General features: G+C 49.8%; 2 protein-coding genes across 2 annotated transcripts in view; one reads left to right on the forward strand and one right to left on the reverse strand.

Annotated features, from left to right (window-relative positions):
• LOC142025982 (scavenger receptor cysteine-rich type 1 protein M130-like) overlaps nt 1-16618 on the reverse strand; it is a 329010-nt gene that overhangs the window by 291076 nt on the left and 21316 nt on the right. Inside the window, exon 2 of the mRNA XM_075018730.1 lies at nt 4254-4274. Within this exon, the coding sequence (XP_074874831.1) occupies nt 4254-4274 (21 nt within the window). The remainder of the gene's footprint in view (nt 1-4253; nt 4275-16618) is intronic.
• Nucleotides 13180-14658, forward strand: LOC142026104 (olfactory receptor 14J1-like). The gene has a single exon (XM_075018940.1). It carries the CDS (start codon nt 13180-13182, stop codon nt 14137-14139), a length of 960 nt encoding a protein of 319 aa, XP_074875041.1. The 3' UTR covers nt 14140-14658.

The following is a 16618-nucleotide window of genomic DNA, read 5'->3' on the forward strand; positions in this document are numbered from 1 at the left end:
CTTTTACGTATACCCCACACTGTCTTCTCATAGTCACACTATGTTTAACCAAATTATGCTTACTGCTGGTCCGCATCATTTCCCGGACTCTGGGTCCTTATACATTACCATGATTCCTGTGCTTTGACGCGTCCTTTCCGCCTGTAAAAGAGCATGATGCACTACCATTGGTGGGTCTTTGTGATCACTTGTCAATCTAAGATAATTTAGCACAAATAAGGCTTTGGCCAATCGTTCCGCTTGGAGTAAGCCCTGGGTTCCCCTCTTTTTGTTTTGCAGCATGCTCTTTAGGGTTTGGTTGGCCTGTTTGACAATAGCTTGTCCTGTGGGAAGATGTAGAATACCCGTACCATGGTGAATTTTCCACAAATTATAAAATTGAGCAAATTGTGTAGAACCATAGACCAGGCCGTTGTCTGTCTTAATTTCTTTAGGCACACCCAGTACTGCAAACGAAGTGTGAAGATGTCATTCAATATGTAAGGCCTATTCTCTAGTTTGTACCGTGGTCCACATGGCAGCAGGATAGGTATCAATATACACGTGGACTCGAACTCAAGAGTTCTACCAGAAGGGCCCTATTGTTATTAGTGATACCGCAAAGATTTCGTACTCACTGGATGTCTCCCACAAGCTTCTGGGTATCATGTACCATTGAAATTTCTAACATTGCTAGCATCTATGTGCCACCCGAAATACTTCCAAGGTGTTGCCTTTTGTACCTTTTCAGGAGTAATTGTTACTCCACAATGGCTTGAGATGTCCTGCAATTGAGTTAAAATTCTATCCTGTGGCAAGTTCCTTCCTGCTATCAAAATGTAACCAAGGAAACTGCTTTCTTACAGGCTCTAATGCCCAGGCTGCATATACCTGACACATAGTTGGGGGAATTGCACATTCCTTGCGGTAACACGACCCAATGGTATCTCTTATAGGGCTCTGTCTTGTCAATCAATGGTACCGAAAAGGCGAACCATTCGATGTCATCTGGGTGCAAGGGAATGGTGAAAAAACAATCCTTTAGATCTATAATTAACAAATCCCATTATTCTGGAAGCATAACTGGAGATGGCAAACCTGGCTGCAGGGCTCTCATACTGTGCATCATTGCATTCACATTCTGAGATCATGTAACAGTCTCCATTTCCTAGTTTTCTTGGGAATGGTAAATATTGGTATGTTCCATGGACTAGTAGAAGGAACAACATGTGTCGTTCTCAATTGGTCCTTAACTAACTTTTGTATTTTTAGCAGCTTTTCAAAATTTAGCGGCTATTGATCAATCCAAACAGGCTCATCTGTTTTTTAGTTAATTTTCAGGATTGGCTGCCCCTCAGTGACTGCTTCTAAAAAGGATGGGTCACTAACATTGCCTTCATTTGGCTCAATACATCGCGGCTTATGAGGCTAAACAATTCAGTTGGGGTAGTCATGACATATGGACGTGTCGTAACGTTTTCATTGTAGGGGAACACAAATGTAATCGGTAGCTGATTTACTAAGGTGGCTCGTGTGCCCCCTATCCCTGCAATGCCAAAATTTGGATTGACCAATGGCCATGATGGAGGCCAAATATATATCGTGAAATAATTGTAACATCAGCTCCTGTATCGATTGTCGTCAGTTTCTTGACAATAACTCCGTCAGTCCCTTCCGATTGCATTACCTTTTCTGGTTTACCTTTTGATATGTCCATGGCAAGGTATACCTGTGATTCCCCTGTGGAGCCGAATCCACCATCTCCATGTTGTTCTTCACCCGGGTTTGGAACACACAACCTGAATGGAACTAATTGTGTTATTCTGGTACCTTTAAGAATAGAAACAGGAGGGATTAAAACATGAATCATAATTTTCACAGCCCCACAAAAATCTGCATCAATAAACTCTGGGACTACCAAAATTCCTTTTAGAGCTGTTGAAGATCACCCTATCACAAATGCACTAAGCCCAAACCCCAATAGTCCCTTTATGTTGAATGTGTACTGCGGTTTCCACGTCCACTCCTGAGCTCCCTGCAGTGGCGGATCTGGTGGTTGTGAGGCTGCCTGAGGGCTGGCAGCCCAAGCTCCTTGTGTTTGTGTTATCGCGCAAGGGGTCTTCGTGCTCGGTGTAAAGTTTTCCCTTCTTCCTGTATTCTTGGTGGTATTGTCATCTTTCTCAGCAGGAGCTGTGCATTTGCTCCTAATGTGTCCACGTTTGCCACAGTTAAAACACTTGACCAAGGGTGTCTTACTGGCCTTGTGCTTCTTTGTAGCTCCTTGTGGAGCTGCATGTTTTCTTTCATGCCTTGTTCATGTCATGGTGGTCGTAGATTGTCCTATGCAGTCTATTAATAAACTGTGTGAAAGGTTCGTTAGGCTCCTGTTTCACCCGAGTAAAAGCATGGCTTTGCATATTGTCTGGTATGGAAAGAAAAGCTTAATATGCCAAGATCTGTGATAGGTGATGAACCTCAGTGATACATTGTAACTGAGCGTTCCCTGATGTGAAGGGTCTAGTGCTCATCAGCATCTGTGTGGTTACTCTCCATAAGGGATCTGTTTGTTGTGGTATTGCTTGTTCCAGATCACAGAGCGTCTCCCACTGCCGGAAAAACACTAACTTTGGAGGGCTCTAAAACTAACCGTGCTATCTGTTTAATATCTTGAGGTATCAGGGTATCAGCAGAAAAAGTGAATTGCAGTATTTGTTGAGCTAACGCAGATTTGATTCTGTACTGACTTACCGCATTCTTTAATTTCTCAATGACATTCCAGTCAAATGCTTCCCATTTTTTCTGCCCATTTAATGCAATAACTGGGAATGCTTGGAGCATAGTCCCTTCTATAATGGCATCTTTTATTACTCCTCTCCAATGTCTCTGTTTCTTGTCCGCAGCGGCTACTGCAGGCGACTCCGCGTCTATCGCGGGCGCAGTTGGTTTCACCGTCTCCGGTTCCGAGAGGCGGGATGGATGAATGGGCGCGGATGGTTCTGCCCGGGGGCCGGCCGCGACAGCGCCAGGCGGCGGCCGCTCCATGGCCGGCTGACACGGGCCGCTGCAAGGCGGCGGAGGAGGGGGGCGGAAAAGAAAGGGAGGAGGAAGCGCCGGAAGGGGTGCAGGTGACGGCTCGGCAGGCATAGGCTCAGGCAAAGATTCAGGAGGCTCAGTTCGCTCTCCCGGCAAGGGCACCTGATTTCCCCAGCGGGGAGGTGTTTCATCCTCTGAAGTTGGATCGGCTGCGAGCGACCGGAGTCGGAACTCGACTGACTGGTCACTTCCGGGCTCCAGTACCTTTCTGTTGGGCTCCGGCCCCGCCCCCTGTGGGTGGGCCGTTCCCTCCCTCTAGGCTCGCCCCGCCTTCTGTTCGGGGGGGGGTGGTCGGCCGTTTTTTCAAATGGCCGCTACGATTGGCTCTGCGCCCCTCACCTGCACTCCCCCCTCTGTGTCGGTCACTCCCATCGCCTGCCTCCTTCTCGTTCCCCTCCCCTTCTCTTTTGTGTGCGCTTGTTAGTTCTAGCGCTTTGTCTTTGTTCTCGCCGGGGGCATTCTCGCCCCGCCTTTCCCCTAGGGGCTCGGCGCCATCTTGGAGCGCATAGGGCGGTGGTTTAGCCCGGATATTTTCTGACTGTGATCTCTCCGCGGCGGTCCTAGCTTCCTCAGCTAACCCTCCCCAGAAAGATTTCGCTTGATCTTTTGCCTCCGTAAGCGGAACGGGGCTTGGGGATTTTGGGGACGCGCCGCCCTCCCGCGGGTGTTCCAACTCGGCAGAATTGCCGTCACCTGGGGGGCACAGAGTCTGTGTGGCTGCCCCGACTCCCAATTTCGGGGTGACCAGCAGGCAGTCTCTTGCAGCCCTCCAGGTTTCCTGCTCTTGTATGGCTTTTTGTAAAGCCTGTTCAACTTTTCCCCACGCTTTAAGGTTTTTTCCGCTGCCCGAGGACTTCGTCTCCTCGGCTAACGCTTTAGTGCACTTATCCCACACCTCAGGGTGGAGTATATCTACTGGCTGATCAATGGCTCCAATTTCCAAAAGCCTCGCAATAGCAAGGGTAAAATATTTGGGCCTACACTCAATCCCCCACTGTTTATGTAATTGGGATACGACCTTCACAAGGGCTTCCATCCTCCTTGTTGGTCCTGGTCCGGGAGCGTCCCCCCTCGACCTCTTCCCGTCGAGCTGGTCCAGCAGCCCGTCTGACCGTTCACCCGTCCAGGCGATCTTCCCGGGTTTCGGCACCACTTGTCGCCTGGCATGCAGGCGTGGCGACCTGGTTCAGGAACGGCGACCCCTGTCCATCAGCTTGCGGACACCAATGTGGTGGACAGCAAATGGCGTTTATTAGTGGTCGACACGGTGTTATATACCTTTGGTTTACGACGCCACTTCCGTCTGCTTACATCGTAAATTAAACACTATTGGTCATTAGGAGAGGGGCTCTAACTTTCCGTACAACGCGAGATCTTCCGACTGCCAGGCCCTAATTACCTACAAGGTCCAGACCGATGGCTTTATCAGTACCTGACCTCCCCAAAATCGTCACTTTCTCCAGGAGGTGGTTTGGGCCACAGTATCCATCCAGCAGCCAACTCACAGACTCTCAGGGCTCTCCAATATCCACTCCAGGCTTATGGTCTCTAAAACAACTGGATCTCAGGCCTCTTTTTGTACTTGCTGCCTGCTTTGGTTTGATATTTGCTAGTGGTTTCCCCCACTGACATACACACTGACATCTCCTATTTTCCCCCACAACCACAGCAGGAAGCTGAGAGCACAGACCCTGGAAAGCACCTTTCCTCCCAAGTAGCCCCTGCCTTGATGTGCTTCTGGAAAAGTCCCCCTGGGCATGCCCTGGGGTGATCTGGAGCTGTGAGCAGCCCTGACCTATGCAGCACCCTCTCAACAGCAGAAAGGTCCTGCCTTGCTCTGCCAGCAGGTTGCTGCATCCACCCACTTCTCCCCACGGTGCCATGGAGACATCCCTGGGCAGGCTGAGTGCTGACCCTGGCAGGCGGCAGAGTCCCTGCCCCAGCACACAGCCCCCCACGGTGCAGGGACCCTGCTCAGAAGGACAGCCCTGGGCACCCCTGGCTGCACACCCACCTTCACGCTCTGCAGCCATCCCCAGGAGAGGGCAGCCTCATGCCCTGTCCCTCTGAGGGTGCAGCAGGCAAGCCATGCTCTGGAGCATGTCCTCCTCCACACTAAAGAAACCCTGAGCGCTGTCCTGCCAGATCCTAGACACTGCAGCAAGGTGTGCCGTTTCTGGGAAACCTAAAGTGAAAATTCAAGTAGTGACTGCTCAGCAGTGGTAATTTGTGACCAAGGATTTATCTGGCATGGAGGGCAAGAAGTCCCAACTGCAGAAGGGTTTAAACTGGCTGGAAGCAGGAATGCCAGAGAGAGGAGGACTCCCTGTCAGGGAGTGGTTTCCCTTGGTGATGAGATAAGGAGCAGCCACAGTATTGTCTTGTAGCCAACCTGAAATGGGAGGCTCAGGGGACCCAGCTGGGCTGAGCAAGGGACCCAAAGCCAGGCTGAAGTGTTGTCCTGTTTCAGCTGGGATAGAGTTAATTGTCTTACTACTAGCTGGAACACTGCTACGTTTTTTGAGTTTGATATGAGAAAAATGTTGATAACACACTGATGTTTTCACTTGTTGCTAAGGAATGTTTAGTCTCAAGTCAAGGATTTTTCAGCTTCTCATACCCAGCCAGCAAGAAAGCTGGAGCGGCACAAGAATTTGGCTGTGGACACAGCCAGGGCAGCTGACCCAAAGTGGTCAACGGGGTATTCTGTACCATGTGACGTCCCATCTAGTATATAAACTGGTGAGAGAGGGGGTGGGGGATCGCCACTGGGGGACTAATTGGGCGTCGATCAGCGGGGTGGTGAGCAATTGCATTGTGCATCATTTGTATATTCCAATCCTTTTATTATTAAAAATATTGTCATTTTATTAATGTTATTATTATCATTATTAGTTCTTTTCCTTTCTGTTCTATTAAACTGTTCTTATCTCAACCCAAGTGTTTTACTTTTTTCCCAATTCTCTCCATGATCCCACTGGGTGGGGGGGGAGTGAGTGAGTGGCTGCGTGCTGCTTAGTTGCTGGCTGGGGTTAAACCGTGACAGGTGTCCTGTGCTGACCCTCACAGTATTGGTGCTGGTGCAAGTGTGTATGAGGAATCAGCTTGGGATGCATCTTTGCAGACGCCTTGTAGAACCGCTTACAGTACTAGGACTCTGCCCAAAGTAGTGTTCATTAAGTTATGTTTTTAATATACTCAAACAAAAACATGTCTTTAATTCACCTCAGGGGGTACACTAAAACTTCCCCTACCGTTCTTGACTTCTCTATATGTTCATCCTTCATGAAGAAAGTCTCAGGAACAACATCAATCAGAACTGCTGATATCACTTCTTGTGTAAGCAGGAAAAATCGGAGCACTAGAAAAATCCTTTCTTTTTGTTCTTTATTTTTGAAATCTTTTCACTTTGACTGCACTCCTGAAACTGCTCTCAATAACCACACAGGAACTGAGGAATTAAGAAAAATTTTGCCCAGAGCCTTGGCTTGCTAGGGTGCTTTGCGTATCAATGAGCCCTCTGGTGCCAAGTTCCTGAATTGCAGGTGCTGGGCGACTGAAGAAACCTCTGGAGAAGTAAAAGTCAGCAGCAAACCTCCAAGATTCTGAGGGTGTTAGCGGGCCCCACTGAGGACCATCACTGAAGAGAGCAGCGAGGTAATGACCAGAAGAGGCGGCTGTCCCTGGGGGCTGGTGAAGGAGGAAATCAGAGGCCCTGGTGAGATGTGCAAAATATTGGGGGTGGGACGGGGACCCAGCCCCACCAAGGCCCTTGGTTGCCCCTGCCACCTACACTCTCCTATGCCTGTACTGTTTCCCTGCACATTTTAACCACCCTGTGCTTCCCTAACTCGCTCTGACCCCCATGATGCCCCAAGCTTTCCTGATGTCTCTCTGGTTGTTGCTTCAAACACAAATCAGTGGTTACTGTAGGATTGGCCAATGCCTGGGAGTTCCCCACAGCCTGTCTAGTTCTTCCAAAGCCTCATGAATGCTCCTCTGTCATCCAAGATGTCCCAGCTCAAAACTCAAATCCTCACTCCACATCCCAGCGCTGAAAGGCATGTCCTCCTTCTCCTGCTGCCTCAAAATCAAAACTCCACCTATTTCACTTTAGAATCACACTCCCCCCAGTTCAGATCTTCTTTCTGCCTTTAACACACTCCCTGCTACACCCCACCTCACCCTCTCCCTGCAGTCCCGTGTGGCTCCCAAACCCTTCCCTGTTCCCCCACAGTGATGGGACTTAACTCTAGAAGGTTCATGCCTCCTTCAGGATCCTAAGGCCCATCCAATTTGGGGAGTGAAGGAGGGGAAGAGAGCAAGGTCAGCTCGTGAGGCATGACTGGGCACAGCCACCCTCAGCAGTGAGCATTAACCATCTCCTAGGCATGCACACAACATGGAAAAAATCTATTTCATCGCTGACTTGCAGAAGAGGCGTCTTCCTTCCTGACATCTTCTCAGGACACACCTCCTGCTCTTCCCCATCCACAGACATCCACTGCTTGCCATTTCTGGGCTCATAGAGGGTTTCAGGATTTGCTAAAGCCATCAGCCACCTCCTTGTTTCTCACTGACATCCCTTGACCCTCTCTCTGAGCCCTACACACAGGCAATCAATCAGTGCTGCTCAGAGCCACTCACATTTCAGAAGAGGCTTTCAGATTCTTACATATTCCTGGTGCTTATTAACTATCTTCCTGGCTCTCTCCAGAGCTCATGGCAAACATTGTTGTCTACAACAGGGCCTTTATGACCACCTTTTATGAAATCATTGCCTTTTTAAGAACTTCTCTGCAGAAAGAGTAGCCACAGAAAAGCACCAAAGCCACCACAACAGAGTGTGAGTGAAGTACCAGCAAGAAGCAGCTGAGCAACACCCAAAGCTCGGGCTTCCTGGCAAGGAGTGTCTCCACTCAGTTTTGATATAGGTCATTTCTGTGCTTGGAGGATGCTGTCCTTGTAGAGCAATGTTTGAAGCTTTGCTGCTTTGCAGTGCTGAATGACCGTGGGACCCCACTAAAACTCCCCAGAATAGGCCAAAGTCTGGTCCTTTAATGTCCAGCATCTGTAGTCTTCTGTTTTTCTTCCTCACTCCCCTCGGGAGCTGGGACCTCACTATTTCATTTTCATGACAGAAAAGGCTTACACTGACCTTCACTTCCCTGGCCAGCTCTGCCTTGCTGGCAAGTATCAGATCTGGGTTTGCATTACCCTTGCTGGCCAATCTGGCAGCTGTGTGAAGATGTTCCCCCAAGACACTCCAGAAACGGCCAATCTGGCAGCTGTGTGAAGATGTTCCCCCAAGACACTCCAGAAATGGCCTGGACTGTTTGCATGCCGCTGTGTTCCCCTTCCAGAAAATGCCAGGGTCGTTGAAGTCCCCAGTGAGGCTCAGGCTTCTACATCCAGAGACTTCCTTGGGGTGCTTAGAAAAGACCATGCCCACTGCTCCAACCTGACTGCAGCTTCCTCAACTCCCACCTTGATGTCACATTTGCTGGCCCCTCCTCTGACCCTCACTCACAAGGGCTGACCCAACTTCTCCACTGGCCCCAGTAAGGAGCTCCATGCATCCAAACTACTTCTTCACTTTAAGGGAACCCCACTCCTGATCCTTCCAGCCTGTCTCTCCTGAGGACCAGTACCCATCCATTGCAGCACCCCAAGCTGTGTCCCTTGTCCCACCATGCCTTGGCAGTTCCTTTATGGATGTCAAAAAGCTCAGTCTCCAGCTCGTCCTTGCTATGCCCCTGGCTGAGGGCATCAGTGCACATTTGGGTTGTAGCACCTCAGCTGTAACACCAGGCCAGGCTCTGACTTGTCTTCGGGAAGTTGGTCCAAACATCTAAGACCCCGTGTGTGCAAAGGCTTGGCTTCAGAGCCATGCCGGAGTGGTTGGCAGATGGAAACATAAAGCTGAAATTGAATGCCAAGACAGTGAGCAAACTCTGCTCTCCCCAAGGACAGAAAGAAGGGCTGGGAAGGGCAGCCCTGCCAGGGAATGGGGTTTTTGTCAGTGGTGGCTCTGCTGCCCCTGAGGGCCTTTGGTGGAGCTGAAGTTGATCTCTAGGAATGACAAGGTGCTACTGACAGGCCCACTGTGAAAACTCTTGGTCATTTCCTTGACTATGTAATCAAGGGGGTGAGTAGAGGCAGGTGGAGAGGAAAAAACAGAATTTTGAAACTGTAGTGTCATGGTTTAACCCCAGCCAGCAACTAAGCACCACGTAGCCGCTCACTCACTCCCCCCCCATCCAGTGGGATGGGGGAGAAAATTGGGAAAAGAAGTAAAACTCCTGGGTTGAGATAAGAACGGTTTAATAGAACAGAAAAGAAGAAACTAATCATGATAATGATAACACTAATAAAATGACAACAGTAGTAATAAAAGGATTGAAATGGACAAATGATGCGCAGGGCAATTGCTCACCACCCGCCGACCGACACCCAGCCAGTCCCTGAGCGGCCAGATCACTGCCCCCCCCCTTCCCAGTTCCTAAACTAGATGGGACGTCACATGGTATGGAATACACCGTTGGCCAGTTTGGGTCAGGTGCCCTGGCTGGGCATGAGAAGCTGAAAAATCCTTGACTATAGTCTAACCACTACTGAGCAACAACTGAAAACATCAGTGTTATCAGCATTCTTCACATACTGAACTCAAAACATAGCACTGTACCAGCTACTAGGAAGACAGTTAACTCCATCCCAGCTGAAACAAGGACGTGTAGGCATAGGAGTGGAAACCCCAGTGTCATGTGCTTCATGTCTAAAAATGGGAGAAAGAAAAATGATTCTTAGACCTCACTCTTTCAGATGGGAGAAATGTCGCTGCTGAAAGAAGTGGCTCTGCCCAGCTGAGGGATGGAACATCAGTGATTGCCTCAGCCTGTTTCTCAGCAGGTTCCCCTGGAGCCCCAGGGACACCTGGAGGGAGCCCAGAGGGGGCAGAGAAAGGGCTGCCTTGGGCTGCTCCTCTGCTGCTGAGCTGGGCTGGGCTCCTGGGCTGGAGGGAGCTCATGGCAAGCAGGCAGCACTGCCGAGAGACAGCTCTGCCCAGGAGCAGCTCCTCTGCAAAGCGCAGCAGGGCTGAGGCACCGAGGGGAGAGGAGGGAAGGAAGACAGAGGTTAAAGGCAGTCTGGGGTGGGAGGAGAGAGGAGAGCTGACCTGGAGAAAAATCTTGACAGCCCTTCACAGGGTAAGTCTCTGGCTGCAGGGCAATGCAGCTGTGGTTCCTGGAATGAGCTCCTAAAGCTGGCACATCCCACAGCCTATGGGATCTGTCAGAGGGACTCTCACAGTTTCTGCAGTGCAGAGAAAAAGGCCGTGCTTTGGAGCACAGCTTCCCTGCTGCACCCTCAGAGGGACAGGGCATGTCAGCTGCCTTCACCTGGGGATGGCTGCAGAGTGTGAAGGTGGGTGTGCAGCCAGGGGTGCCCAGGAATGTCCTTCTGAGCAGGGTCCCTGCACCGTGGAGGGTTGTGTGATGGGGCAGGGACTCTGCCACCGGTCAGGGTAAGGACTCAGCCTGCCTGGGGAAGTCCAACAGCAGAGTGGGGAGAAGCTGTGGGTGGAAGAAACAGTTCGCAGAATTGCAGGGTCCTTCTGCTGGCAAGAGGGTGCTGTGTGGGTCAGGGCAGCTCACAGCTCCAGATCATCCCCCAGGATGTTTCCGAAGGCACTTTTCAAGGGCAAGATCAAAGCAGGGTTTGCTATAAAGTTAAGGAGCTTTCCAGAGTCTATGTTTTCTGTTTCCTAGTCTTAGGGAATTTGGGGGGAGAAATGGAAAAGGAGCTGTCCTGCTGGAACAAGTCCCTGAGACTCCTGAGCTGTGAATTGGAGTGATCAGTTGGTCTGATAGGAGCCACCTAAAGTGCCTTCAGCTAATCCTCTGCCTGTGGACAGCACCAGCATCACCTTTGCTGGATCCAGCAGGGTTGTTCTAACCTGCCCTTTTCCACCTGCAACAGGGACATGGGCCCAGCCGGTGCCCTGCAAGCAGGCAGGTTTCTGTGGAGCTGAGGAAAGTGCACAGAGGTTGGGATAGGGTGTCTGAGAAGTGACAGGGAAACACCTCCCAGGAAGAAAATCTTCTGGCAGCAGGGGATTGACCAGGGAATGAGAGGAAACTAAAACCAGAAATGCTGTGGGAGGGAGAATTCAGAAATCTCTCTATCATCCCCACCAACGCAGACCCATTCCTGTGAGCAACCCCCATTGCCTCCTCTCCCACCCAGCAAAGCCTCTGCCCTCAGGGCTGGGGGGTCCAAGACACGAACCACCTCCTCAGCAGCCAGAGATCCAGCCGAGCCACAGGGCAGCTCTCCAGCCACGTGCCCAGTTCCCTCTGCAGAGCCCAGGGGCTGAGAGCAACTGCCTGGCTGTGCTGGTGTCTGGGAGGTGGCATGTACAGCTGGGTAAGGGTAACTCTTTCCTGAGACTGCAGCTGCCTCTCCCCTTGCCTGTCTGAGCCAGTCAATCTCTGCTTTTTACTTGGTTCTCCACTCGTCTGTGTCATTGCTATTGTTATCATGTTCTTGCCGTCAGGTTCTCTGGGGATGGGAGTTTCAGCTGCAGAGTCACACTCTGACCTTGTGGGTCCTCTTATGCAGCTGTGTCCATGGGGACAAGTGTCCCAGCTTTCCTATCATCTGAGGGGTTATGCTCAATGGTGTCTGTGGGGCTGGGGAATGAGCTGATTCTCCCTTATGTCCTGGTTTCAGCTGGGATAGAGTTAACTGTCTTCCTAGTAGCTGGTACAGTGCTATGTTTTGAGTTCAGTATGTGAAGATTGTTGATAACACTGATGTTTTCAGTTGTTGCTCAGTAGTGTTTAGACTATAGTCAAGGATTTTGCAGCTTCTCATGCCCAGCCAGGGCACCTGACCCAAACTGGCCAACGGTGTATTCCATACCATGTGACGTCCCATCTAGTTTAGGAACTGGGAAGGGGAGGGCAGGGATTCACCGCTCAGGGACTGGCTGGGTGTCGGTCGGCGGGTAGTGAGAATTGCCCTGCGCATCATTTGTACATTTCAATCCTTTTATTACTACTGCTGTCATTTTATTAGTGTTATCATTATCATTATTAGTTTCTTCTTTTCTGTTCTATTAAACCGTTCTTATCTCAACCCAGGAGTTTTACTTCTTTTCCCGATTTTCTCCCCCATCCCACTGGGTGGGGGGGGAGTGAGTGAGCGGCTGCGTGGTGCTTAGTTGCTGGCTGGGGTTAAACCACGACACTTTACAGAGGTGCCATCACATCAGGTCACTTGGCTATCACCTCCGGGTGTCCTTCCAAGCTGTCAGCTGCCCTGCAGGATGCAAACCTGTCCTCTAGCAGCTTTGTGTTATCTGAAAGCCCCATGGAAAACCACAGAGAGGCTCTGACCGAGGAAATGCTGTTAGGTTTGTGAAATGAGCCATGTGTGCCCTTGGCTTGAAGCAGGGTTCTGAGACCCATAGAAAGGGGGATACATTTGGTGGTCTGCAGTGGGTGTCTTTGCTCTCAGCAGTGTCTGGCGGCTTTTCAGGGTACCATGGGATTGTGATCACCCTCCATCTCTGAATGGTGAAAGCACAGCGCAACTGGGAACTAAAGGGAGGGACAGACCAGCTCCCTTTCCTCTGCACTAAGCCACAGGCAATCCTCTTGTCTCGCAGGACTCACTCTGTTCTCACTGAGTGCAGCAGAAATGCTGAAGGTTCCCGAGATCTAAGAAAACTCCCCAGGGGCCATGGGGGGAGCTGTAAAAAAAACCTAGAACTCTTAAACTTCTTTTACCACTGTGGCTCCTTAGCACTGGGATGGCAGACTGGCCCCTGCCCGCACCGATCCCATGAACCCACTGCTGCTGAGCAGGGCTGACTTTCCAAGAGCCCATGGGCAGAGGCCCTGCTCTTCATTGCACGCTTGGCCAGCACCAACCAGGGCTCAAACCACAGAGCTGAAGGAAGGTCTCCCAGAAAAAGAAAAGGGTCTGTGTGTGTGGGAGGGGGAGGGCCAGTGGGAAATGTCTTTGATGTTGTTCAGAGCAGTCTCCCATAACTTGGTGCTGTCTTTCTCTCCTGTGACAGGTCCCCCTGCCCCGAGGAAGAAAATGTCCAACGGCAGTTCCATGACTGAGTTCCTCCTCCTGGCATTTGCAGACATGCAGGAGCTGCAGCTCTTGCACTTCTGGCTCTTCCTGGGCATCTACCTGGCTGCCCTCCTGGGAAACGGCCTCGTCATCACAGCCATAGCCTGCGACCACCGCCTCCACACACCCATGTACTTCTTCCTCCTCAACCTCTCCCTTCTCGACTTGGGCTCCATCTCCACCACTGTCCCCAAATCCATGGCCAATTCCCTCCGGGACACCAGGGGCATTTCCTTCTTGGGATGTGCTGCCCAGGTCTTCTTTGTATTCTTCTTGTTTGGTGCAGAGTACTCTCTCCTCACTGTCATGGCCTATGACCACTACGTTGCCATCTGCAAACCCCTGCACTACAGGACCCTCCTGGGCAGCAGAGCTTGTGTCCACATGGCAGCAGCTGCCTGGGGCTGTGGGTTCCTCAATGCTGCGCTGCACACTGCCAATACATTTTCACTACCCCTCTGCCAAGGCAATGCTGTGGACCAGTTCTTCTGTGAAATCCCCCAGATCCTCAAGCTCTCCTGCTCACACTCCTACCTGAGGGAAGCCAGGCTTCTTTCGGTCAGTGCCTGTTTAGCATTTGGGTGTTTCGTTTTCATTGTGCTGTCCTATGGGCAGATTTTCAGGGCTGTGTTGAAGTTCCCCTCTAAGCAGGGACGGCACAGAGCCTTTTCCACGTGCCTCCCTCACTTGGCCGTGGTCTCCCTGTTTATCAGCACTGCCATATTTGCCCACCTGAAGCCCCCCTCCATCTCCTCCCCGTCCCTGGACCTGGTGGTGGCAGTTCTGTACTCGGTGCTGCCTCCAGCAGTGAACCCCCTCATCTACAGCATGAGGAACCAGGAGCTCAAGGCTGGCATTAGGAAAGTGATTTCAGGGATGTTTCTCAATAGTGATAAACTTTCTGTGTCTCTCCACAAATGACTCCCATGTTTTCCCATTGCAGGCCTGTACTTTGTTTCTTACAATTGTTAATTTTTTTTGCATTGTTATTTCTTGCTATTATGTTCCTGCATAAATTTCTGTATTTATCTCACTCTCCAGAGGAATGAACCTTCTCTGTCTCACATTTAAACTGTATAAGATTGTGTCTAACACTGGGTCAGAGTTGACTCTCTCATAGCATCTCTGTAACGAAATATCATATTCCCAGTGCAGTTCCTCAAGATGGAGCCGTCCTTCCTGAGCTGATGTCAACAGTAGTTCGAAGGAATTTCATGCCAAGAGGGCCTGTTGCTCCTTGGATTTCAAAGAGAAAAGCTCATGGCATGCCAAGAGGGTCTGTTGTTTCAAAGAGAAAAGCACATGGTCATGTAGGTAGCTGTTGGAGATCAAGGGTAGGATTTCTGACCTTCCCACTGGTGTGTGGTGACAGTGGAGATGGTGAGTTGTCACTGTGGTACATACCCAGGGTTTCCGCACACATGACAGGGCAGAGGACATCCCCCAGGAGTGTGGAGATGTCTGGAGAGCCTGGGGGATCTCCAGGAACCGTATGTGCCTGGGGTGGGCAGTGACTGTGTAAGAGACTGAATTGTTATCTTGAAGCATTTGCCTCAAAGGTTGTTAGGTGTGAGGGACTGGGCTGTCATCTCAAGGAACTGTGAACTGCTTATCTCGAGCCCTTTGTCTCCGAGATGATCTGTTTGAGCAGGACACTCCTCGGTCCATAAGGACGATTACCAGGCCATTGAGGCATCCAGGGGAGGAAACGGGGCTGGAGCTGATAAGATACTGGTTTCTGGTGTCGATCACGCGAAGGTCCTGCGATAGACAAAACCTGCAGCGCATGACATTATCGAAATATGCCCTATAAAAGCCTGTAGAGACAAGCTGTAGTGGCCTTTTTTACCACCAAAGAATTGAAGATTGAGGACCAACAGGATGCCCCTGGATCCGTGGTAGTGACTGTCCTTGCAATCCTATCCCAACTGCTTGCTTAATTTCTACCTTTTCTTCCATTCTATCCTATCGCCACCATTTTCCACTTTTGATACTTTTGATAATAAAAGCTCTTCTGGGTATACGGCCTTTGACCTCGTTTGTGTCTTAATCTCGCTCTTGGGATCATATCGAAACCTTCCCCGACATTGGATCGGGACATTTAAATTGGCGTCACGGACAGGATTCCTTGAGATGAGAGTGCTGTACTGTTTCCCAAATACATGAGACGTCTCAGGAACGTAAGGGGGGCAGGCTTGTGGTGTTTGAAACTTTACGTGCTGCCTTCCTGAGACTACTGTTTCCCCTCTTTGTGTAAGATGAGTGATGTTACCAATATTTAATAAAAGTTGAAATTTCACTTAAGTCAGGTTTGGTTAAAAGGGTAAAGATTGTAGAATACAGGGGTTTGAAGCTCACAATAGCTATAGAAATTTAGGAACATACAAAATGTGCAGTATGCAACCATAAAAGAATAAGTATTGTCTAAGATCGGTTAACCATAGAAATTTTGGCAATTTGTTAGATTATAGCGTTTTTGTCTTAATGAACTAAGAGAGAGATCGTTATGGACTTTAGTTCTGTGGTTTAGAAACACCACTTTGATCAAGAGACCAGTTAGTGGAATTAGGTAAGATTAACCAATGAATGTTATAGTATAAGAATATTGATGAGGTGATGTGATTGAGGGCCAATCACTAGAAACGTTAAGTGTAAGAATTAACATTGAATGTACTTTTATGTAAATCTAATACATGATGGCAAAATCGTACTGCGCAGAATCACATAAGAGAGGTCAACTATCGGACAAGGTGAGGAAGACTATGGAAGACCACCAGAGGGCTTCTGAAGACCACCAGAGACTTCACCACGCCTGCGTAAAAGGACATTTACATATGCTAATGATTTATCGGACAGTTGATGATCATGTATGGCATTTCCCAGAAATCTAGTGACTATGTATAACAGGTGTGTATTTAACCTGCATGATTAAACCAGACAGGTGCACACACGAGGTGGAGTGATCCCCTGTGTGCCCAGCGCTGCAATAAAGAAGTGCCTGCTTCTTAACTTCTCATTGCTGTTAAGGAGTTTTATTCTGGTTTTCGGAGACAGTGATAGTAAAATTGCCCCTTTGGGGAAAGAAGTTTTGTTTGGTTTTTTAGAAAAACATAAAGCGTGACCCTCTGTGCTTGGGATAGACTGGGCTCAGGGAAATTGGCATAGTCTGCAGAGCGTTGTTGATCGGATGGTGGCTTTACAAAAAGACACTAGAGTGCAATCAGGGAAAAGAAAAGCAATTGTCTTGTGCCGTTCTCGGTGCCAGTCTGGCTGCAGCAGTGGGGGATAGGGATTGCCACCTCACTGCAGAATCTCAGATTATTGAATCCCTCCAAAATCTTGTTCAGTCCCTTCTGGGACAAGTGGTGGGATTAAAAGCACAACTTGAAGCAGAAAAGAA

This window comes from Buteo buteo, chromosome 31 (genome assembly GCF_964188355.1).
Source record: "Buteo buteo chromosome 31, bButBut1.hap1.1, whole genome shotgun sequence".
NCBI classification, from domain to species: Eukaryota; Metazoa; Chordata; class Aves; order Accipitriformes; family Accipitridae; genus Buteo; species Buteo buteo.